This window comes from Cervus canadensis, chromosome 27 (genome assembly GCF_019320065.1).
Source record: "Cervus canadensis isolate Bull #8, Minnesota chromosome 27, ASM1932006v1, whole genome shotgun sequence".
In the NCBI taxonomy this organism is placed as follows: Eukaryota; Metazoa; Chordata; class Mammalia; order Artiodactyla; family Cervidae; genus Cervus; species Cervus canadensis.
In genome coordinates, this window is record NC_057412.1 from 1181120 (window position 1) to 1198628 (window position 17509).

The following is a 17509-nucleotide window of genomic DNA, read 5'->3' on the forward strand; positions in this document are numbered from 1 at the left end:
CCCCACATTTTCATTTTGCAGTGAACCCTGCAAGTTATGTAGCTAGTTCTGTCAACAAGCACTTACTGATTATCAGTCCTGAACTAAAGGAGATAGGGTTCTAGTTTTACATCTAATGTTAGTAGTTCAGTAAAAACCATTAAGTATAATGGTAAAGGTAAATGACTTTGGAGTTGGTAGCATCTGATTTGTCTCAGCTCTGGCCCAGCTGGAGCTATTAGACCCTAGGAATGTACCTCTGTAAGTCTCAGTTTCCTCATTCATAAAATAAATTCAATAATAATGTAGTACTTTCATAAAAAAATATGTATAAGAATGTTCTTAGGATAATTTGTAAATGTGTTAAACTGGAAACCATCAGATGTCTATCTTCAGTGCAATGGACATTTAGTAATTCATACAGTGGAATACTATGTAACTGAATGAAATAGATACAACTGCAGGCAACAGCATGAGTGAAACTTATAATACTGAGAGAAGGAGCATAATTCATTTATATAAAGTCAAAAACAGACAAAGCTTAACTCTGCTTGAATATCAGGATATTGATATTGATATCCTTAAAAGGGGGACAGTGACTAGAAGGGGAACCAGGGAGCTTCTGGAGTTCTAGTGACATGTTTCCTGCTATGACATGGCCATGTTCACTTTGTAAAGTTCACCAAGCTATATACTTCAGATCTGTGAACTTTTCTCTGATTTTATATGGTACCTCTATGAAATTTACATTAAAAAATAGTCTTGTCATACAATTACTATGGAAATTAAAGAAACAACTGTGGAATCCTTAGAGATGCTTCAAGATGTCCACAGAATACAGGTTTAATTGAAGGCAGGAGGAGAAGGGGATGACAGAGGACGAGATGGTTGGATGGTATCATTGACTCAATGGGCATGAGTTTGAGCAAACTCTGGGAGATGGTGAAAGACAGGGAAGCCTGGCGTGCTGCAGTCCATGGGGTCACAAAGAGTTAGACACGACTGAGCGACTGAAAACAACAAATGTCTTACAAATGGATACAGAGGAATTAGGGACACAATTTCAACGACTGTCTTGATTGTCCACTTTTTGCTTTCCAATGGACTTTTTTAAGACTTTGAAAGCCCTTTATTTATTTTTTTTTTGAAAGCCCTTTAAATGACACTTTTGGTTATTAAAATTGAGCCCTCTGGCCTGCACGGTTTTTTTTTCAGGTACATCTCATAATTTTTGTTGAATAGTGAGATGAAGTTAAGCACAGTCTCACCTTGGTGTGAAGGCTGAACTATAAGCCTTCAAATACGTACCTGAGGTTATTGCATCTTCTCTTGTTTGGTTGCTTTCAAGAACTATTACCTAAATTCATTTGAAGACTACACTTAAATTGTCATTTTATCCTTTAGAACTATTTTTCAATTTATGCTTTCAGTTGATCTGGCATGTTTTGTTGGTTAGTATATTTCATGTATATTTTTTCTTTTATTGTTTTCAGGTGACTATGAAAGGCTTATATTTTCAACAGAGTTCTACAAGTGAAGAAGTAACATTTGTGTTCCGAGAAAGGGTAAGAAAAATGGTTTAATCTTTAGATGGAACAAGACAGTGTATTTTACAAATGTCACAGACCTAATTTTAAATACCCTGTTACAAATTATTTTTGAGTGGCACCCTATAAATTACTTTAATCTTATATGAAAACAGTGGTTGATATTATGGTATATTTTTAAAAGAGTTGCTGCAAAAGAGTTTTTAGTTCCTCAGTGTGGTAGTAGAAAAGATATAAGAAACTGAACAACTTGAGTAGTTTTATGTGTTGCAAAATTTATTTATTCTGAATACCACAATAAAATGATTTTTTAGATTGTAGCCATATTTCAGAAATACTTTCATATTGTGAACTGAAAGAGGTGGAAAAGCATTGTTTTTCACACTAACTTCTGAGCATTGCAAAGTTACTTCATGCACTAAGCTTTAAAGGTTTCCAGTTTTTTTTTTTTTTTTACTACTTGAAGGGTAGAGAGTAGAATTTTTATCTATTAGTGATTGTTTGAAAGGTTTGTGTCAGGCCAAAGCCATTCCACTGTTAGTTTAGAGACAAAAACTAAGTGCGGTATGTATTTCATATTGTTTGTATATTTCAGAGTAGTAATAAGAACCTCTGGATTGTGAACACAATTCAGTTTTTCTGTTTCATCTTTCAACAACTACAAAATCATTTAGATTAGGAATCTAATCAGACAGTTTGGTTTCTACCATTGAGTCCAAGAGGTTTGACTGGCTCCCAGAAATAATTATCACCAGGTTCACACAAATCATGAGTATACAGTTATCGATATTGCTGAATATCTTCATAAAATCACCAAACAGTATCAAATCTGAGTTTTAAAAAGGGATATCCCAGAAGACTGTGTTCATGTCAACTATAGGGAGTGGTCACTCAGAGAACACAGGGGGCACCGTGCAGGTAGCTGTTCCAGCATCTAGCCAACACTTGATCTAATTTGGGGCATATCAAGGACTGAAGAAAGCACTTTAATTACTGGTGTCATTGGTGGACAGCACTACGTACCTCAGTTTGAAATATCTTTGCCTTTGAAGTTATATCTAGCTGTGGAATATGAGGGGTAAATTAAGTTCCATTAAGTTTGTATTTCGACCCCAGAGTCCCATGGGGCATGCTAAAATGTCCAAGACAGATGTTAAATAAGGTAGAGATCAACAAATGACACTAAAGAACTTTCTATATAGCATTAAGAAAATTCCATAATCAGTACAGTGTATCTATTATGTATATATGTGTTTAAGGACATCCCCACATGAAGGTTTGATGCTTTGAGATTATTTAAATTGAACTGAAGCACACTATTTATTGCTCTACTTTGTTATCCTGTGTTCATTGCCTACACATAGATTCTTGTCCATAGCTTGGAAGTACATTTTCAGATTAGTACCTTAAGACTTTTGAAATTTTTTACCCCCAAATTCCCTACATTCTTTTATATTATATATTACAAAGTAATTGTTTGTAGCTTTTTCAGTTAACTTAGATGTAAGATTTCAATTTTGTTCAGTTATATATGAAAATTTTTGCAACATGAAGGCAGTATTCTCAAAGGAATATGTAATTATTTTATCATTTGACTCTAGGAAAATCTTCCTGTTACAGAAGATAACTATGTGAAACTTCAAGTTAAAGCTTGTGCTCTGAGCCAGATAAATACAAAGGTATGAACACTAAGATATTGGTGCTTTGATTTGGCCAAAAGTCAAATATATATCGTATACAAAAATTTTAATAATAATAACTGATTTCTGAATACCAAGAAGTTATTCTTAGAAGAACAGAACAGCTAGGGAAAAAAATTATTGTGTATTTCTATATTAATGTAAATTGTCAGTCTAATTGAATTCATGTATCTTATAATATTATATGAAAATATTTTATATGGAATTGTGTTAGATGGTTAGTTTACAGATAGAAATATCTGTGTGAATTTTCTAAGATAATGGAAATTAAATGGTAGCTAACTGGTTTGCTGACACATTAAAATTATACATATCAACTAATCCCTTAGCAAACCTGGTTTCCTACTCCACAGAGGAACCTATTTTGTGAAGATACTTGCTTTTTATCTTGATGGCCAAAAATGGAGTCACATTTGCTTTTTCTGTGGTTTGATTTTTGCTCCTTCTTTTCTCATGTATGAATAGAGGTTAGAATTTATTCTTGACAATAAATTCAAGACTTTGTCATTATTTAGCTTCTGGCAGAAATGAAGATGGAGAAGGAATTCTTTCCTGTTGGGAGAGAAGTTGCTGGAATTGTGTTAGATGGTAAGTTTACAGATAGAAGTATCTGTATTTATTTTCTAAAATAATGGAAATTAAATGGTAGCTAATTGTTTTACTGACACATTAAAATTATACACACTTCTTCAATACAAAGAAACCATACAGAAGTGTTTTTCCTTTTTTAATTAAAAAGAAAAATAGAACTTAATGGTATTTTATCATTGAAGAGCTTATAACAGTTTAGTAAATAAATATTTAGAGATTATGTATTTAAATCCATGAGTAATCATTTTATATAGTATAACCAGTATTGTCCTTTTTTTTTTTTCCCAGTATTGTCCTTTTTATGATGTTTACAAACCAGCATAAATTACTTGTGTAACTTGGCTTTGGGTCAAAATTTACATAATGGTCAATAACTGCACTCACATTAAATTTTTAAAGTGTGCCTAAAATTGAGTATTTAAAAGGTAAATAGGGACTACTTCCCTGCCAATCTAAGTGGTTAAGACTCCAAGCTTCCACTGCCAGGGGCACAGGTTTGATCCCTGATGGGGAGACTGAGACTTTGCCTGAAGTTCTGGGCAAGAGTCATAGGCAGGATACTTGACAGAAGAAAAAAAAGTTTGTCAAGAAAATTCCCCTTCAAAAATTGCAGAATAAAAGATAACTAACAAAATCTTTTAATGATGATATGAACACTGATTCCTTCATCTGCCCCCCAAAAATGAGGCAGGAGGCAAGGGCCAGATCACGTTGAATCTCATCTCAGGTTGGGCTATAGAGAACGTATTAGGGTGGCCATATGAAGAGTGGATTTGAGGCAGCTCAGGCGGTAGGCAAGAGCACTGTTTGAGCCATAGACCCAACAAGCAAGAAATGACAAAGTCCATAATGTAGACAGAGGTGGTAAAGGTACATTCAAGAAATACTGGGAAAGTCAAGTCAGCAGAACTTAATAATTGACTGGAACAGGAGAATTCAAAACACGTAAAGGCAGAAAATGATTTATAAGATTCTGGTTATATTTGAAAGTTGTCAGCTGATCGGTTGTGTTTGAAGTCATAGAATGCTGATGAGCTCATGCAGGGAGAGAGGGGAAATGAAGGAGACACACAGATTGCATGGACCCCTTGGCAGTGCCGCTGTGTGAAGGACAATCCTTAATAAGAGGAGTATGCAGGATGCCATGAAAAAAGGATCAGGGTGATTTCAGGAAGACAAGAATGTGCAGCAGGAGGGAAAGAGAAAGCACAGAAAGCAAGAATATTGGGGGATGGAGGCACAGGCAGGATCCAGAGACGCAGCAGATTGGGACCCTTCTGCAGACAGAGCCAGCCAGAGGCGCCACTCCCAGATGGCAGACTTCTGCCTTACTTCTCTGCTGCACCTCAGTTCCCTCATCTGTTAAACAGGTCTAATAATACCTACTTAATGGGTGTGCCGTAAAGATTAAATGTGAAAACTCACTAAAATGCTGGGCACAAGTAGACATTCAGTGAGGTTTGGGTTTTTTCCTCCTGTTTGCTCTTGTAACTATTGGAAGAAAAATATTCTACAGAATTGACTGATGGTAGAGGCCTTTTCTCTACACACACAGGGGAAGTGTAACATCACTTCTGTATAGTCCTCAAATTTCTTGGCCCCATTCTGAATTTATTTCCATAATCTCAAATCAAAGTAATTGCATATGTAACTCTAACCAGAATTCCCATTGCATGTCTGCAGTTCTGCAGCTAAAATCATGACACGCTGGACTAGCTACATGAGGAGGGGAGCCCAGTGTAGCCAGTGTAGTCAGCGTAAGAGCTGTGAAGTGGATTGTTTTTCTTTATGCCTTCATCCTTAGCTAAACAGAGAGACATCCTGCTCCATGGTGTCAACAACCGCACAGCCCAGATTTTGTGGAGAGTCCACATTTGAAGTGTTACATCCTACGGTCCCTTGCAGCCTGTCAAAATGTCCTAAAAGTTCTTGACCTTTTTTCTGAGTCAGTGACTTTTATCAATCTATGGCTTTTGAATTTTAATTATTAGGTTATCTTTAATAACCTCGTAATAATGATTATTAATTTTCTCCACATTTTAGTTGGAAGCAAGGTATCATTCTTTCAACCAGATGATGAAGTAGTGGGTAAGTTATAGGTCATAGTCTTATTTCAAGTCGTCTGTCTTCCTGTTGTCTCTTTTTTCTGTACAATTGCTAATGTGACCTTGCTTCATATACAAGTACTTACCTAAGTTTTGGAATTTACTCTCAAGTATCCATTGATGAAGAGAATTGGGAGTTTGATCTCAATAGCAGAACATTTAAAACTTTTCAGTATTTGGCTGTAGATAGGATAGAAAGAGACTTCCCTGGTGGCTCAGACGGTAAAGAATTCGCCTGCAGTGCAGGAGACCTGGATTTGATCCCTAGGTTGGGCGATCCCCTGGAGGAGGGCATGAAAACCCACTCCAGTATTCTTGCCTGGAGAATCCCATGGACAGAGGAGCCTGGCGGGCTACAGTCTATGGGGTTGCAAAGAACTGGATACACCTGAGCAACTAAGCTCACACAGGATAGAAAGATGGCCACAGTTGCTGTCCCTGGTGCAGCCCTTCCCGGGTAGGAACTCGGTCTATAATTAGACTGACGACTCCAGAGAAAGGAAAAGTCACAACCCATCTACATGAAGACTACTGACTGATTTGGCTATGCACATGCTCTTCTGTCCACATCCGAATAAACTGTACGCAGCTGCTCCCTTACTGCCCTCGTAAAACCAAAACTTTGCTGAAGACATTTATTCTTTTTTTTTTTTAGTGTATGGTTAATACCATTTTGCAAATATATTTCTTTATACTGTGTCCTAGATATTCATACAAACAACTATGAAGTAGTTAAGAAGTCGTTTTTGAAGTTGCCATTTCTCTGTAGAAAGTATTCATAGGAGACAGTCACATAAACTAAGAAAATATACGGCTTTACAGCATGCTTGAAGCTGTTAAGAATAAATGTGTAGGAAAGTTGTCATCAGCTTTTAACAGAATTGCCTTTGATTGGGGGTATTTTCTTTGAGAATTTGTTATTTCTGTCTTTATTACCTGCCCAGGAAGTCAGGTAAGGGACTTCCCTGGTGGTCCCGTGGATAGGAGTGCACCTTGCAGTGCAGGGGACAGCAGTCTGACCCCTGGTCTGGGAAGATCCCACACGCCGAGGGGCAGCGGGGCCCAACTGCCACGACTGCTGGTCTGGGAAGATCCCACACGCCGAGGGGCAGCGGGGCCCGACCGCCACGACTGCTGGTCTGGGAAGATCCCACACGCCAAGGGGCAGCAGTTCTGGGAAGATCCCACACGCCGAGGGGCAGCTGGGCCCGACCGCCATGACTGCGGGTCTGGGAAGATCCCACACGCCGAGGGGCAGCAGTTCTGGGAAGATCCCACACGCCGAGGGGCAGCTGGGCCCGACCGCCACGACTACTGACCCCTCATTCTAGAGCCCCCAAGCCGCAGCTCCAAAGGCCATGCACCGCAACTGAAGAGTAGCCCCTACTCACTGCAGCTAGAGAAGCCCGCGCATAGCAGTGAAGAACAGTGCATAGCAATGAAGACCAGTGCAGCCATAGACAAATAAAATTTTAAAAAGAAAAAAGAAGTCAGATGACATTGTATTATTCAAGATTCTGTTTGTAAGAGACCAAAAATAAAATCCAACTGACTCAGGAGAAAATGGGATTTTATTGGAAGCATACTGAGGACTCTTATAGAACCAAACTCTGGGAAGGTTAGCTGTATGTCAGGGGCCAGTTTAATGAGGAGCTCAGATGCCCCCCAGTCTCTGACTTGGCTCTGTATGTCAGCCGTCATCTCTGTCATCACTCAGGTGAAAGAGGAAGAAGAAAAAGAAAGAGGTAGTATAGGTATTACAGTGCTCCTATCAGAAAATAAACTACCCACTCTGCTTCCTTATTTCTGAAATCTCTCCTTACTAGTACTGGAACCCTCCTCAAAATTCCACTGAGGAAAATTTAGACTAATGCTTACTGGCCTCTCATTAGGAGTGAGTTCACTTTTAGATAGTTGCCCTTAACGTTTCTCGTTTTAATTTTCAGGAATTCTGCCCCTGGATTCTGAAGACCCTGGACTTTGTGAAGCTGTTCGAGTCCATGAGCATTACTTGGGTATGTGGTTGTGCAGTGTTTTAGAGCTCATAAGTCTTACCTCCCAAGTGTGTGTGGTTTTTAACAACATGATTGCTTTGCATCTGCCGTGAGTGTACCTAGGAAATAACTATTGGGTGGTCATCATTTGACTACTTCTAGCTTAAATTTTTTATCTATAAACTTTATTTTGAAACTGAACAGTGTTCCTACCTCTACATTTCCCTTACACTGTTCATGGTAAGAGGTTTGAAAAGCAGTTTCTCCCTTGGCTCTGAAATTATATCACTAATCAGAATTTTTTACTTCTTTTTCTTGGTTATTAAAATTTTCAAATGTATAAAATCTAGACAATACCTGTAGAGTCTGAGTCAGGAAAGACTCAAAACACTTATTCTTGGTTTCTGTTGCTAATATCCTTTGGCCAATACTCAATTTAACTCATGTGCTAATTTTAAAATTTTCTTTTCAGGTGGCCAAAGTATTGGAGCTTCAGCTTCAGCATCAGTCCTCATTGGAAGGAGGAGTCCTCACTGGAAGGACTGATGCTGAAGCTGAAACTCCAATACTTTGGCCACCTGATGCAAAGAAATGACTCATTGGAAAAGACCCTGATGCTGGGAAAGATTGAAAGTGGGAGGAGAAGGGGATGACAGAGGATGAGATGGTTGGATGGCATCACCAACTCGATGGACATGAGTTTGAGCAAGCATAGGGAGTTGGTGAAGGACAGGGAGGCCTGGCGTGCTGCAGTCCATGGGGTCGAAAAGAGTCGGACACAACTGAGCGACTGAACTGAACTAAATTTACTTCTTAAATATTTAAAGTGAATAAAGTATGTAGACATACAAAACATGCTGCATCTCCTTAAGAATCGGGGGAAGCACTTTAAAACCATGGTTATGCATCCTTGAGCCTGACAAAGTCATCAAGTTTGACCATCCCAAGTGCTGGCAAGGATGAGGAGCCGCCGAATCTTTTGAGCACTGGGAGTATAAATTACTAGAAATGCTTTAGAAAAATAACTTGACCTGATCTAATAAAGGTGATGATGTATTAACAGCTCAAACCTCGTAACTCTCCTGGTACTTTCGTTCCCCAGAGAGGCCTGATGTGCACCAGCAGACATGCACAAGACCCACATGGTTTGTCACTGTGGGATAAAGAGAAACAGTGTAAATGTTCACACCAGGAAAATGGATAACCAAAGATATTTCTCACTAACTCATCAGTAAAAGTGTATAAATAACAGTCAAATATATCAAGATGGGTGAACCTCACAAACCGTGCTAAGTGAGAAAAGCAAGTTGCAGAAGTATACGACAGTGTGATACCATTTTATTTCTATAAAGTTCAAAACTACAAAATTGAATGAGGCATATATCATTTAAGGATATAAGGAACATGTAGGGGAAAAGTCATGTGGAAGTTACCTTTGTGGGTGAGGAAAGAGGACATGAACACAGCAGAGCCACGGGCCTCCAATGGTGTTGCCAGTCTTGTTTCTATGCTAGGAGGATTCATGGTTTCTTCGTAACTTACCTATAAGTCATCATACATTCTTTCGTATTCTTGAACTATTTCATTAAATTTTTTCCTAAGTTCTTTCTTGAATAATATAACTGGTAATCAGACTATGTGGGGCCAATTTTGGACTCTTAAATTTGGATTTTGGACTATTAAAAATAGTAAATTTATATACCTCCTAGCAAGTCTGTTCTTCCACCAAACCAAAAAACTAGGTTCCAAACAACTCCCTGAAGATGTCTTACTAATCTTGTTGCAGAATATTGAGGATAGAGGTAAAAAGTTGAATAAATTCTTCCATCTCTTTTGTGCTTTCAATTCTCAAGCCATTCTGTCAAACATAAAAATTTTACTTTTTATGCAAACATTTCATGCAGCTCAATATAACCAAAACAAAGCCCAATCAAAAGATGGGCAGAAGATCTAAATATACCTTTCTCCAGTGAAGACATACAGATAGCAAAAAGCACATGAAAAGATGCTCAACATTGCTAATTGTTAGAGAAATGCAGATCAAAACTACAGTGAGGTATCACCTCACACCAGTTCGCATGGCCATCATTAAAAAGTCTACAAACAATAAATGCTGGTAACAGTGTAGAGAAAAGGGAACCCTCCTACATTGTTGGTGGGAATATAAGTTAGTAAAACCACTATGGAGAACAATATGGGGGCTCCCTGAAAAACTAAAAATAGAACTACTCTATGATCCAGCAATCCCACTCCTGGGCATATATCCAGTGAAAACCATAATTCAAAAAGATGCATGCACCCAATGTACTTTGCAGCACTATTTACAATAGCCAGGACATGGAAGTAACCTACATGTCCATCAACAGAGTAATGGATAAAGAAGGTATGGTACATATATATGATGGAATATTACCCAGCCATAAAAAAAGCATGAAATAATGCCATTTGTAGCTACATAGACAGACCTAAAGATTATCATACTAAGTGAAGTAAGTCACACAAAGGAAGACAAATATTATATCACCTATATGTGGAATCTGGAAAAACAGACTCACAGACTTAGAAAAAAACTTATGGTTACCAAATGGGAAAGAAAGGTAGGGGGGTGAAATACATTAGGAGTATGCACACTGGTGGTGGTGGTTTAGTCGCTACGTCATGTCTGACTCTTGTGACCCCACAGACTAGCCCGCCAGGCTCCTCTGTCCATGGGATTCTCCAGGCAAGAATACTGGAGTGGGTTGCCATTTCCTTCTCCAGGGGATCTTCCTGACCCAGGAATCAAACCTGGGTCTCCTGCATTGCAGGCCAATTCTTTTACCAACTGAGCTATGAGGGAAGTCCATCACATATGCACACTACTACATATAAAATAGATGATCAAGAGAGACCTACTGTATAGTAAAGGGAACTTTATTCAGTATTCTCTGGTGACTTACCTGGGAGAAGAATCTGAACAAGAATGGGTATGTGTATATTTATAGTTGAATTCTTTACTGCACACCTGAAACTAGCACAATGTTTGAGTCAAATATACTCCAATATAAAATAAAAATTAAATTTAAAAAAATGGCACACATTTTCAGCATTATTCCCTTGGACTTGCGGTAGAAAGAATTGAAATGATAATTACAAAGAATTGTAATACTGTTATTATTGATCCATATATGGCTCTCTTTTATTAATTATCTTAGTTTTTATAACATGATAAGTACTTGTGGACCACCTAACACAAAAGCAAGGATCTCAACATTAAACCACGTCTAACCATGTAATTTTAAAGCCTCTGCAATTTTAAATAGTTTTATTAGTTAGCATTATTTTTATGTGATAAAACTTTTTAAATTTATTTTTAGTTGGAGGATAATCGCTTCCCAGTGTTGTGTTGGTCTCTGTACACCTGAGACCCAGCCAGAGGAGTACGTACGTCCCGTCCCTCTGAGCCCCCCAGCCCTCCCGTCCAGGCTGTCCCAGAGCGCTGGGCCGAGCCCCCTGTGTTACACAGCACCCTCCCTTCGGTTATCTGTTTTACATACAGGACAGTGTGTTTCAGTGCTGCTCTGTAAATCTGTCCCACCCTTTCCTTCCCCCTCTGTGTCCACAAGTCTATTCTCTATGTCTGCATCTGTATCCTTGCCCTGACATTTTCTCAGCACTGAATTTTTTATTTCTTCATGAACGTCTGCTGCTGCTGCTGCCAAGTTGCTCAGTCGTGTCCTACTCTGTGCAGCCCCGTGGACTGCAGCCGACCAGGCTCCCCCGTCCATGGGATTCTCCAGGCAAGAGTACCGGAGTGGGGTGCCACTGCCTTCTCCTGATGAAAGTATAAGTAGTACCAATTCTTATGATGGAAGATAATCTCAAAAATATAAGTAAGTTGTGCATAGACTGAACACGCACTGTTAGAGTAGATGGGCTTTAGAGTCAGACTTTCAAACTCGGACTTCCCTGGTGGCTCAGACGGTAAAGCGTCTGCCTGCAATGCGGGAGACCCAGGTTCGATCCCTGGGTCAGGAAGATCTCCTGGAGAAGGCAGTGGCAACCCACTCCAGTATTCTTGCCTGGAAAATCCCATGGATGGAGGAGTCTGGTAGGCTGTAGTCCATGGGGTTGCAAAGAGTCGGACATGGCTGAGCGACTTCCCTTTCTTTCTTTCTTCCTTTCTTTCTTTCAAGCTTGTGGCATCAGACAAATTATTACCTTGAACGCCATTTTATAATCAGGAAAACTGGGAAAATTGCTGTCTCAAATTTGTAAGGACTAAAGTACTGTCTGAGATATCCCCTGGTGCTTGGTATGTTTTACTGTTTTAATGCCTTGCTTGTCTGGACTTTTTCATCGTGTGCTTGGATGCTTTACGTCCCCACTAGATGGCACTGGTTAGCCAATTTAATTCTCACTGTCCAACCCATCTGACTCTTGCCTTAAGAGGAAAAATACTTACGGTAAAGACTATTGAAAGTGTTATACACTTGATTTCAGGTAAAATTAGAAAGGATTACCTATACTGTGAAAAAATCACATTCAGTATACACATTCATAAAAACAAAATATTAAATAATTAAACATATTAAGGAACAGCTTAGTGGTCAGAAAATATAGAGCTAATATAACTTAAACTATATTAGCAGTGTACGTTTTGTTTCAAGTGCAGTAGAAAACCATTGATGAATTTTAAGCAAAGAAGTGTGAGGATGTTATTTACGTTTTTAAAAGATCATTCTGACACTGCTGCATTTCAAAGACACCACTAAAGAGATTGAGAAGAGATGCCATAAAATTGAAAATAATATTTATAACACATGAGCAAGCAAATGACTTATCTAAAATATACTATGAATTCCTGCAAATAAATAAGGAAAAAGACAACAACAGTAGAAAAACTGGTAAAACACCTGAACAGTCACTTCACAAAAGGAGTTCTAGGGCTTCCTCGGTGGCTCAGTGGTAAAGAACTCACTGCCAGTTCCGGGGACGCAGGTTCGATCCTTGGTCCAAGAAGATCTCACATGCCAAGGAGCAGCTAAGCCCAGGAGCAAAACTGTTGAGCTTGTGTTCTCGGGCCCAGGAACCAACTACTGAGCCCATGTGCTGCAACTACTGAAGCCCAAGTGCCCTAGAGCTCAGCCACAGGAGAGGCCACCGCAGTGAGGAGCCCACTGGCCACAACTGGAGAAAAGCCTGTGCAGCACCAAAGACCCAGCACAACCAAGGATAAATAATAAAGAAATAAATATTTTTTTAAAAAGGAATTCTGTATGGCCCGCAAACATGGAAAGGTGCTCAACTTCATTAGTAGGTGGGGGAAAGCAAATTAAAATCACAGTAAGAAACCATGACACACCCGTACAATGGGCAAAAATGTGTAATACCAGGGTTGACAAGGATGTTCAAAGCAGCAGCTTTGTGAGAGTCAATTCATAAGCTACTGTGGAAGTGTTCAGTGACGTCGAAGGCAGAATTCCATTCCTCAGTAAATACCCCATAGAACACCTGTGTACCAGCACAAGCGTACTTTTATACATGAGCATTCTTAGTTAAGAATGCTTAACTCAGAATAGCATTGAAACAAGTATACTATCAAGGGTGAAACAGATCACCAGCCCAGGTTGGATGCATGAGACTAGTGCTCAGGGCTGGTGCACTAGGAAGACCCAGAGGGATGGGATGAAGAGGGAGGCGGGAGGGGGGATCGGGATGGGGAACACATGTAAATCCATGGCTGATTCATGTCAATGTATGGCAAAAACCACTACAATATTGTAAAGTAATTAATTAGCCTCCAACTAATAAAAATAAATGGAAAAAAAAAAAGAATGCTTAACTCCTGAAAAGTTAAGAATACCTAACTACCAAAAAATGGGGGAAAATAGAAATGTTCCTTGACTCAAGAGTGGATAACCCATCCATTCTATTAAATTAGATGTTGCCATAAGACATCAAAAATGAAAAGCACTATAGCCTAGTGAGGCTTCCCCAGCTCAGTGGTACAGAATTTGCCTGCAGTGCAGGAAACACAGCTTCTATCCCTGGGTCAGGAAGATCCCCTGAAGAAAGAAATGGCAACCCACTCCAGTATTCTTGCCTGGAAAATGCTGTGAACAGAGGAGCCTGGCTGGCTACAGTCCATAGGGTCCCAAAGAGTTGGACACAACTGAAGCAACTTAGCATGCAGAGCCACAGTACCAAAAAAGGATGTGTCTTAAAAAATGATAAGCAAAAAAAGAAGACAGAAAAAAATGTGTATAGTACAGTTCCATTTAGATAAAGTTCAGAAACAGGCAAAACAAAATTATGTTGTTTAGGAATGTATATGCCAAATTGATGCTTTTGATCAATTGATCAATAAAGAATTAATGCTTTTGAACTGTGGTGTTGGACTACAAGGAGATCAAACCAGCCAATCCTAAAGGAAATAACCCTGAATATGCATTGGAAGGACTGATGCTGAAGCTGAAGCTCCTATACTTGGACCACTTGAAGCAAAGAGCCAATTCATTGGAAAAGACCCTGTCTGATGCTGGAAAGGATTGAGGGCAAGAGGAGAAGGGGGCAACAGAGGATGAGATGGTTGTATGGCATCACTGACTCGATAGACATGAGTCTGCGTAAGCTCTGGGAGTTGGTGACAGACAGGGAAGCCTGGCATGCTACAGTCCATGGGGTTGCAAAGAGGCAGACACAACTTGGCAATTGAACAACAACTTTATCATTAAACTAGTATGGTTGTGACCTCTGATGTCAATTATATCTCAGTTTTTTAAAAATGCCTTTGGTGGGAGAGGTGAGGCTGTCAACATGAGGGCTTGTTTTCTTTTTCAACCTGGATGGTAGTTACTCGTGTACTTGCTTTATATTTATTCATCCAGCTATACTTTGTTTCATGTTCTGCATGTTTTACTTCAACCATAAAACATTTTAAAAACTGCACACACTGACTCCTGCATTCACAGTGGAGTGTGCGTGGGCACAAATGGCAGGAGGTAAAGCGTGGTGGAGGTGAAAGATACTGGGAGCAGAGGCCTGGACCAGGGCTGTGGTGGCAGCAGAGATGGAAGCAAAGAGATCCAGGCGGCAGGTCTAATGGGCCTTGCTAACAGATTGTTTCCTCTTGTTCTTTGTGATAGTTCACAAACCAGAAAAAGTCACGTGGACAGAAGCTGCTGGAACCATCCGGGATGGATTAAGAGCCTATACAGCCCTGCATTATCTTTCTCATCTCTCGCCTGGAAAATCCGTGCTGATAATGGACGGAGCAAGTGTAGGTGCTAGTTTTGTTAAAAAACAAACCATCATGTCAATGTATGGCAAAACCCACTACAATACTGTAAAGAAATTAGCCTCCAATTAAAATAAATAAATGTTTTTTTAAACAGACCAAAGTAGGATAAACTTAGGAAATTGAGAAATGGGCCATCCACTTACTAATACAATGTATTGCCAGTTAACTTATTCACTGATTTCCTATACCAAACTCCCATTTTCTAAAATAAGCAGCTTTTATCAACAGACGATAAGTGTTATAGTTTCTTACTGCTTTGAATCTGCTAGTACTTTAAAAAAGCAGACAAGCCATTTTTATTCATGCCTGTTACACAAAACTTGAAATAGCTCCTAATCTTTGAAGCTAGACCCCAGGTCTCCCTGCCTATTTTGTATCATATCCCTCATACTTACACTTATGTGATTAAGGTGTCTCATTTATAGATATATCACACAAGATCAAAACTGTACTAATTTAAACATGTTACATATATGTAGTGATGTTTATACATGATAAACATCAAAATATAAAGACACTAATAATAGATTACATAAAAATCTAAAAATGCTACAGATTTTATATCTGACTGTTGATGAAAATGATTTTTCTTTGAAAAAAAAAGGCAGTCTTCATTGGCTTCAGGCCTGTGTCCAGCATCAAGATAGTAGTTATTTTCCTGAACTTACCCACAGGTCAGCAAATGGATGGAACTTTTGAAGTGCTTTGATTTTTGAAGAGAGGTTGCTGGACTGGTATATGTACCATATAATTAGCTTAGTATATTATGCTGACAAGGCCCTTAATGGCCCATTTTTCTCTTTCCAAGGCCGTGTTCTGAATTCAGCCTGCCTCTGTCCTTGAGGTTATGTGCTACAGTCAGACTGGCTGGGAGCCTATAGCGCACACAGCTTTTCCTTGAGGCAGAGTCTATCAAATGTTTCCCTTTCTAATAAGCTTGTCCATATTTTTTTCTTTGTATCAGACAAGATTTTAAAATATACTGAAGTAGCACTAAACTGTTACTCTTTATTAAAAACAACCTAGAAGATGAATTAGACACAGCCTCTGCCCTCTATCTGTAACCCCATTGTGTATTTCTCCCACACAGGCACTTGGTACAATAGCTATTCAGTTAGCACACCATAGAGGAGCCAAAGTGATTTCAACAGCATGCAGCCTTGAAGACAAGCAGATTCTTGAAAGATTTAGGCCTCCTATAGGTGAGTAATAGTACTCAACACAGACTTTAATACATAAAATTTTGAAGAGATATCATATCACCTTGAAAACTCCACTTGTAAAACAAACTGCAAAATGCCAAATACATGTCATTTTTTAAAATGGACTTAGTTCCTGTGCTAAGTCCAAGGTTACTTAAGTTTACATTGTAATTATTTGGGCTTTTCTGTTGTTGTTTTCTTTTGGCCAGACAGTGTGGCATGTGGGATCTTAGTTCCCCAACCAGGGAGAAGACCCATGCCCCTCTGCTGTGTGAGCACTAGACCCCTAGGGAAGTCCCAATTATTTTTCAGAGTTTTTTCTTCTTTGCCCCATTGTTATCAACTTAGTCAAGTTTGAATTAGGTGAACTTTGACACAGTTCAGAAACACCTGATACCTCTTTGGTTTTTTTAGTCAATAAGTCATTATATTTTTGTATCACTTTTTGTTTCTCAAACTCTTTTACCCAGTGACATGTACCTAAAGGGGTCCACAGAGAATGAGATGGTTGGATGGCATCACCAACTCAATGGACATAGCTTGAGGAAACTCTGGGAGATGGTAAAGGACAGGGAAGCCTGGCCTGTTGCAGTTCCTGGGGTTGCAAAGAGTTGGATACAATTTAGCAACTGAACAACAAATGTCCCTAAAGTTGCCTGATTCCTGTGATGCGCTTGGATGGGAGATGAGCCAGTTCAACAGAAACCCAGGTCACATATAGTTTAGGATAAACAGGATATGGCATCAGCTGGGGAGCTCTTGAAAGGACTGAACCTATCCCAAAAGCAGTGAACATGGGAAAGAGAAAGTAGAAATTGACAAAATAAAATGGAGAGATGGGAATGGAATTTAGTAGACTGGAGTTAACAGAATTAACGTTGGAGATTAACAGATAAAGAGCAGTGTGTAAGTGAAGGGCCCGCAGGAAGGAAAGTAAGATTCACTGAGTGTTAATATAAATGATAGTTCCTTAAATCCTCAACAACCCTGTGTCAAGTAGCCGGGAAACAGCATCTCAGAATTTAGCTTGTCCAAGGATGTGCCAGGGTGTGTACCACTAGACCTGAAATGGAATTTGAACCCAGGCCTGTCTAACAGTAAAGCCTGGG

General features: G+C 39.3%; 1 protein-coding gene and 1 long non-coding RNA gene across 6 annotated transcripts in view; one reads left to right on the forward strand and one right to left on the reverse strand.

The window, feature by feature from the left end:
• Positions 1-17509, forward strand: part of CRYZL1 (crystallin zeta like 1) — a 33410-nt gene that overhangs the window by 8037 nt on the left and 7864 nt on the right. For all 5 annotated transcript variants that reach the window (XM_043448788.1, XM_043448790.1, XM_043448787.1 and 2 more), the window contains exons 2-8: positions 1473-1544; positions 3128-3205; positions 3742-3814; positions 5861-5905; positions 7869-7937; positions 15044-15177; positions 16289-16400. In XM_043448788.1, the coding sequence (XP_043304723.1) occupies positions 1479-1544; positions 3128-3205; positions 3742-3814; positions 5861-5905; positions 7869-7937; positions 15044-15177; positions 16289-16400 (577 nt within the window). In that variant the 5' untranslated portion in view covers positions 1473-1478. The remainder of the gene's footprint in view (positions 1-1472; positions 1545-3127; positions 3206-3741; positions 3815-5860; positions 5906-7868; positions 7938-15043; positions 15178-16288; positions 16401-17509) is intronic.
• On the reverse strand, positions 7503-9836 carry LOC122428726. The gene is made up of 3 exons (XR_006265810.1): positions 9350-9836; positions 8987-9069; positions 7503-7634 (listed from the first exon to the last, which is right to left on the reverse strand). It is a non-coding gene; the product is annotated as an uncharacterized LOC122428726 (long non-coding RNA).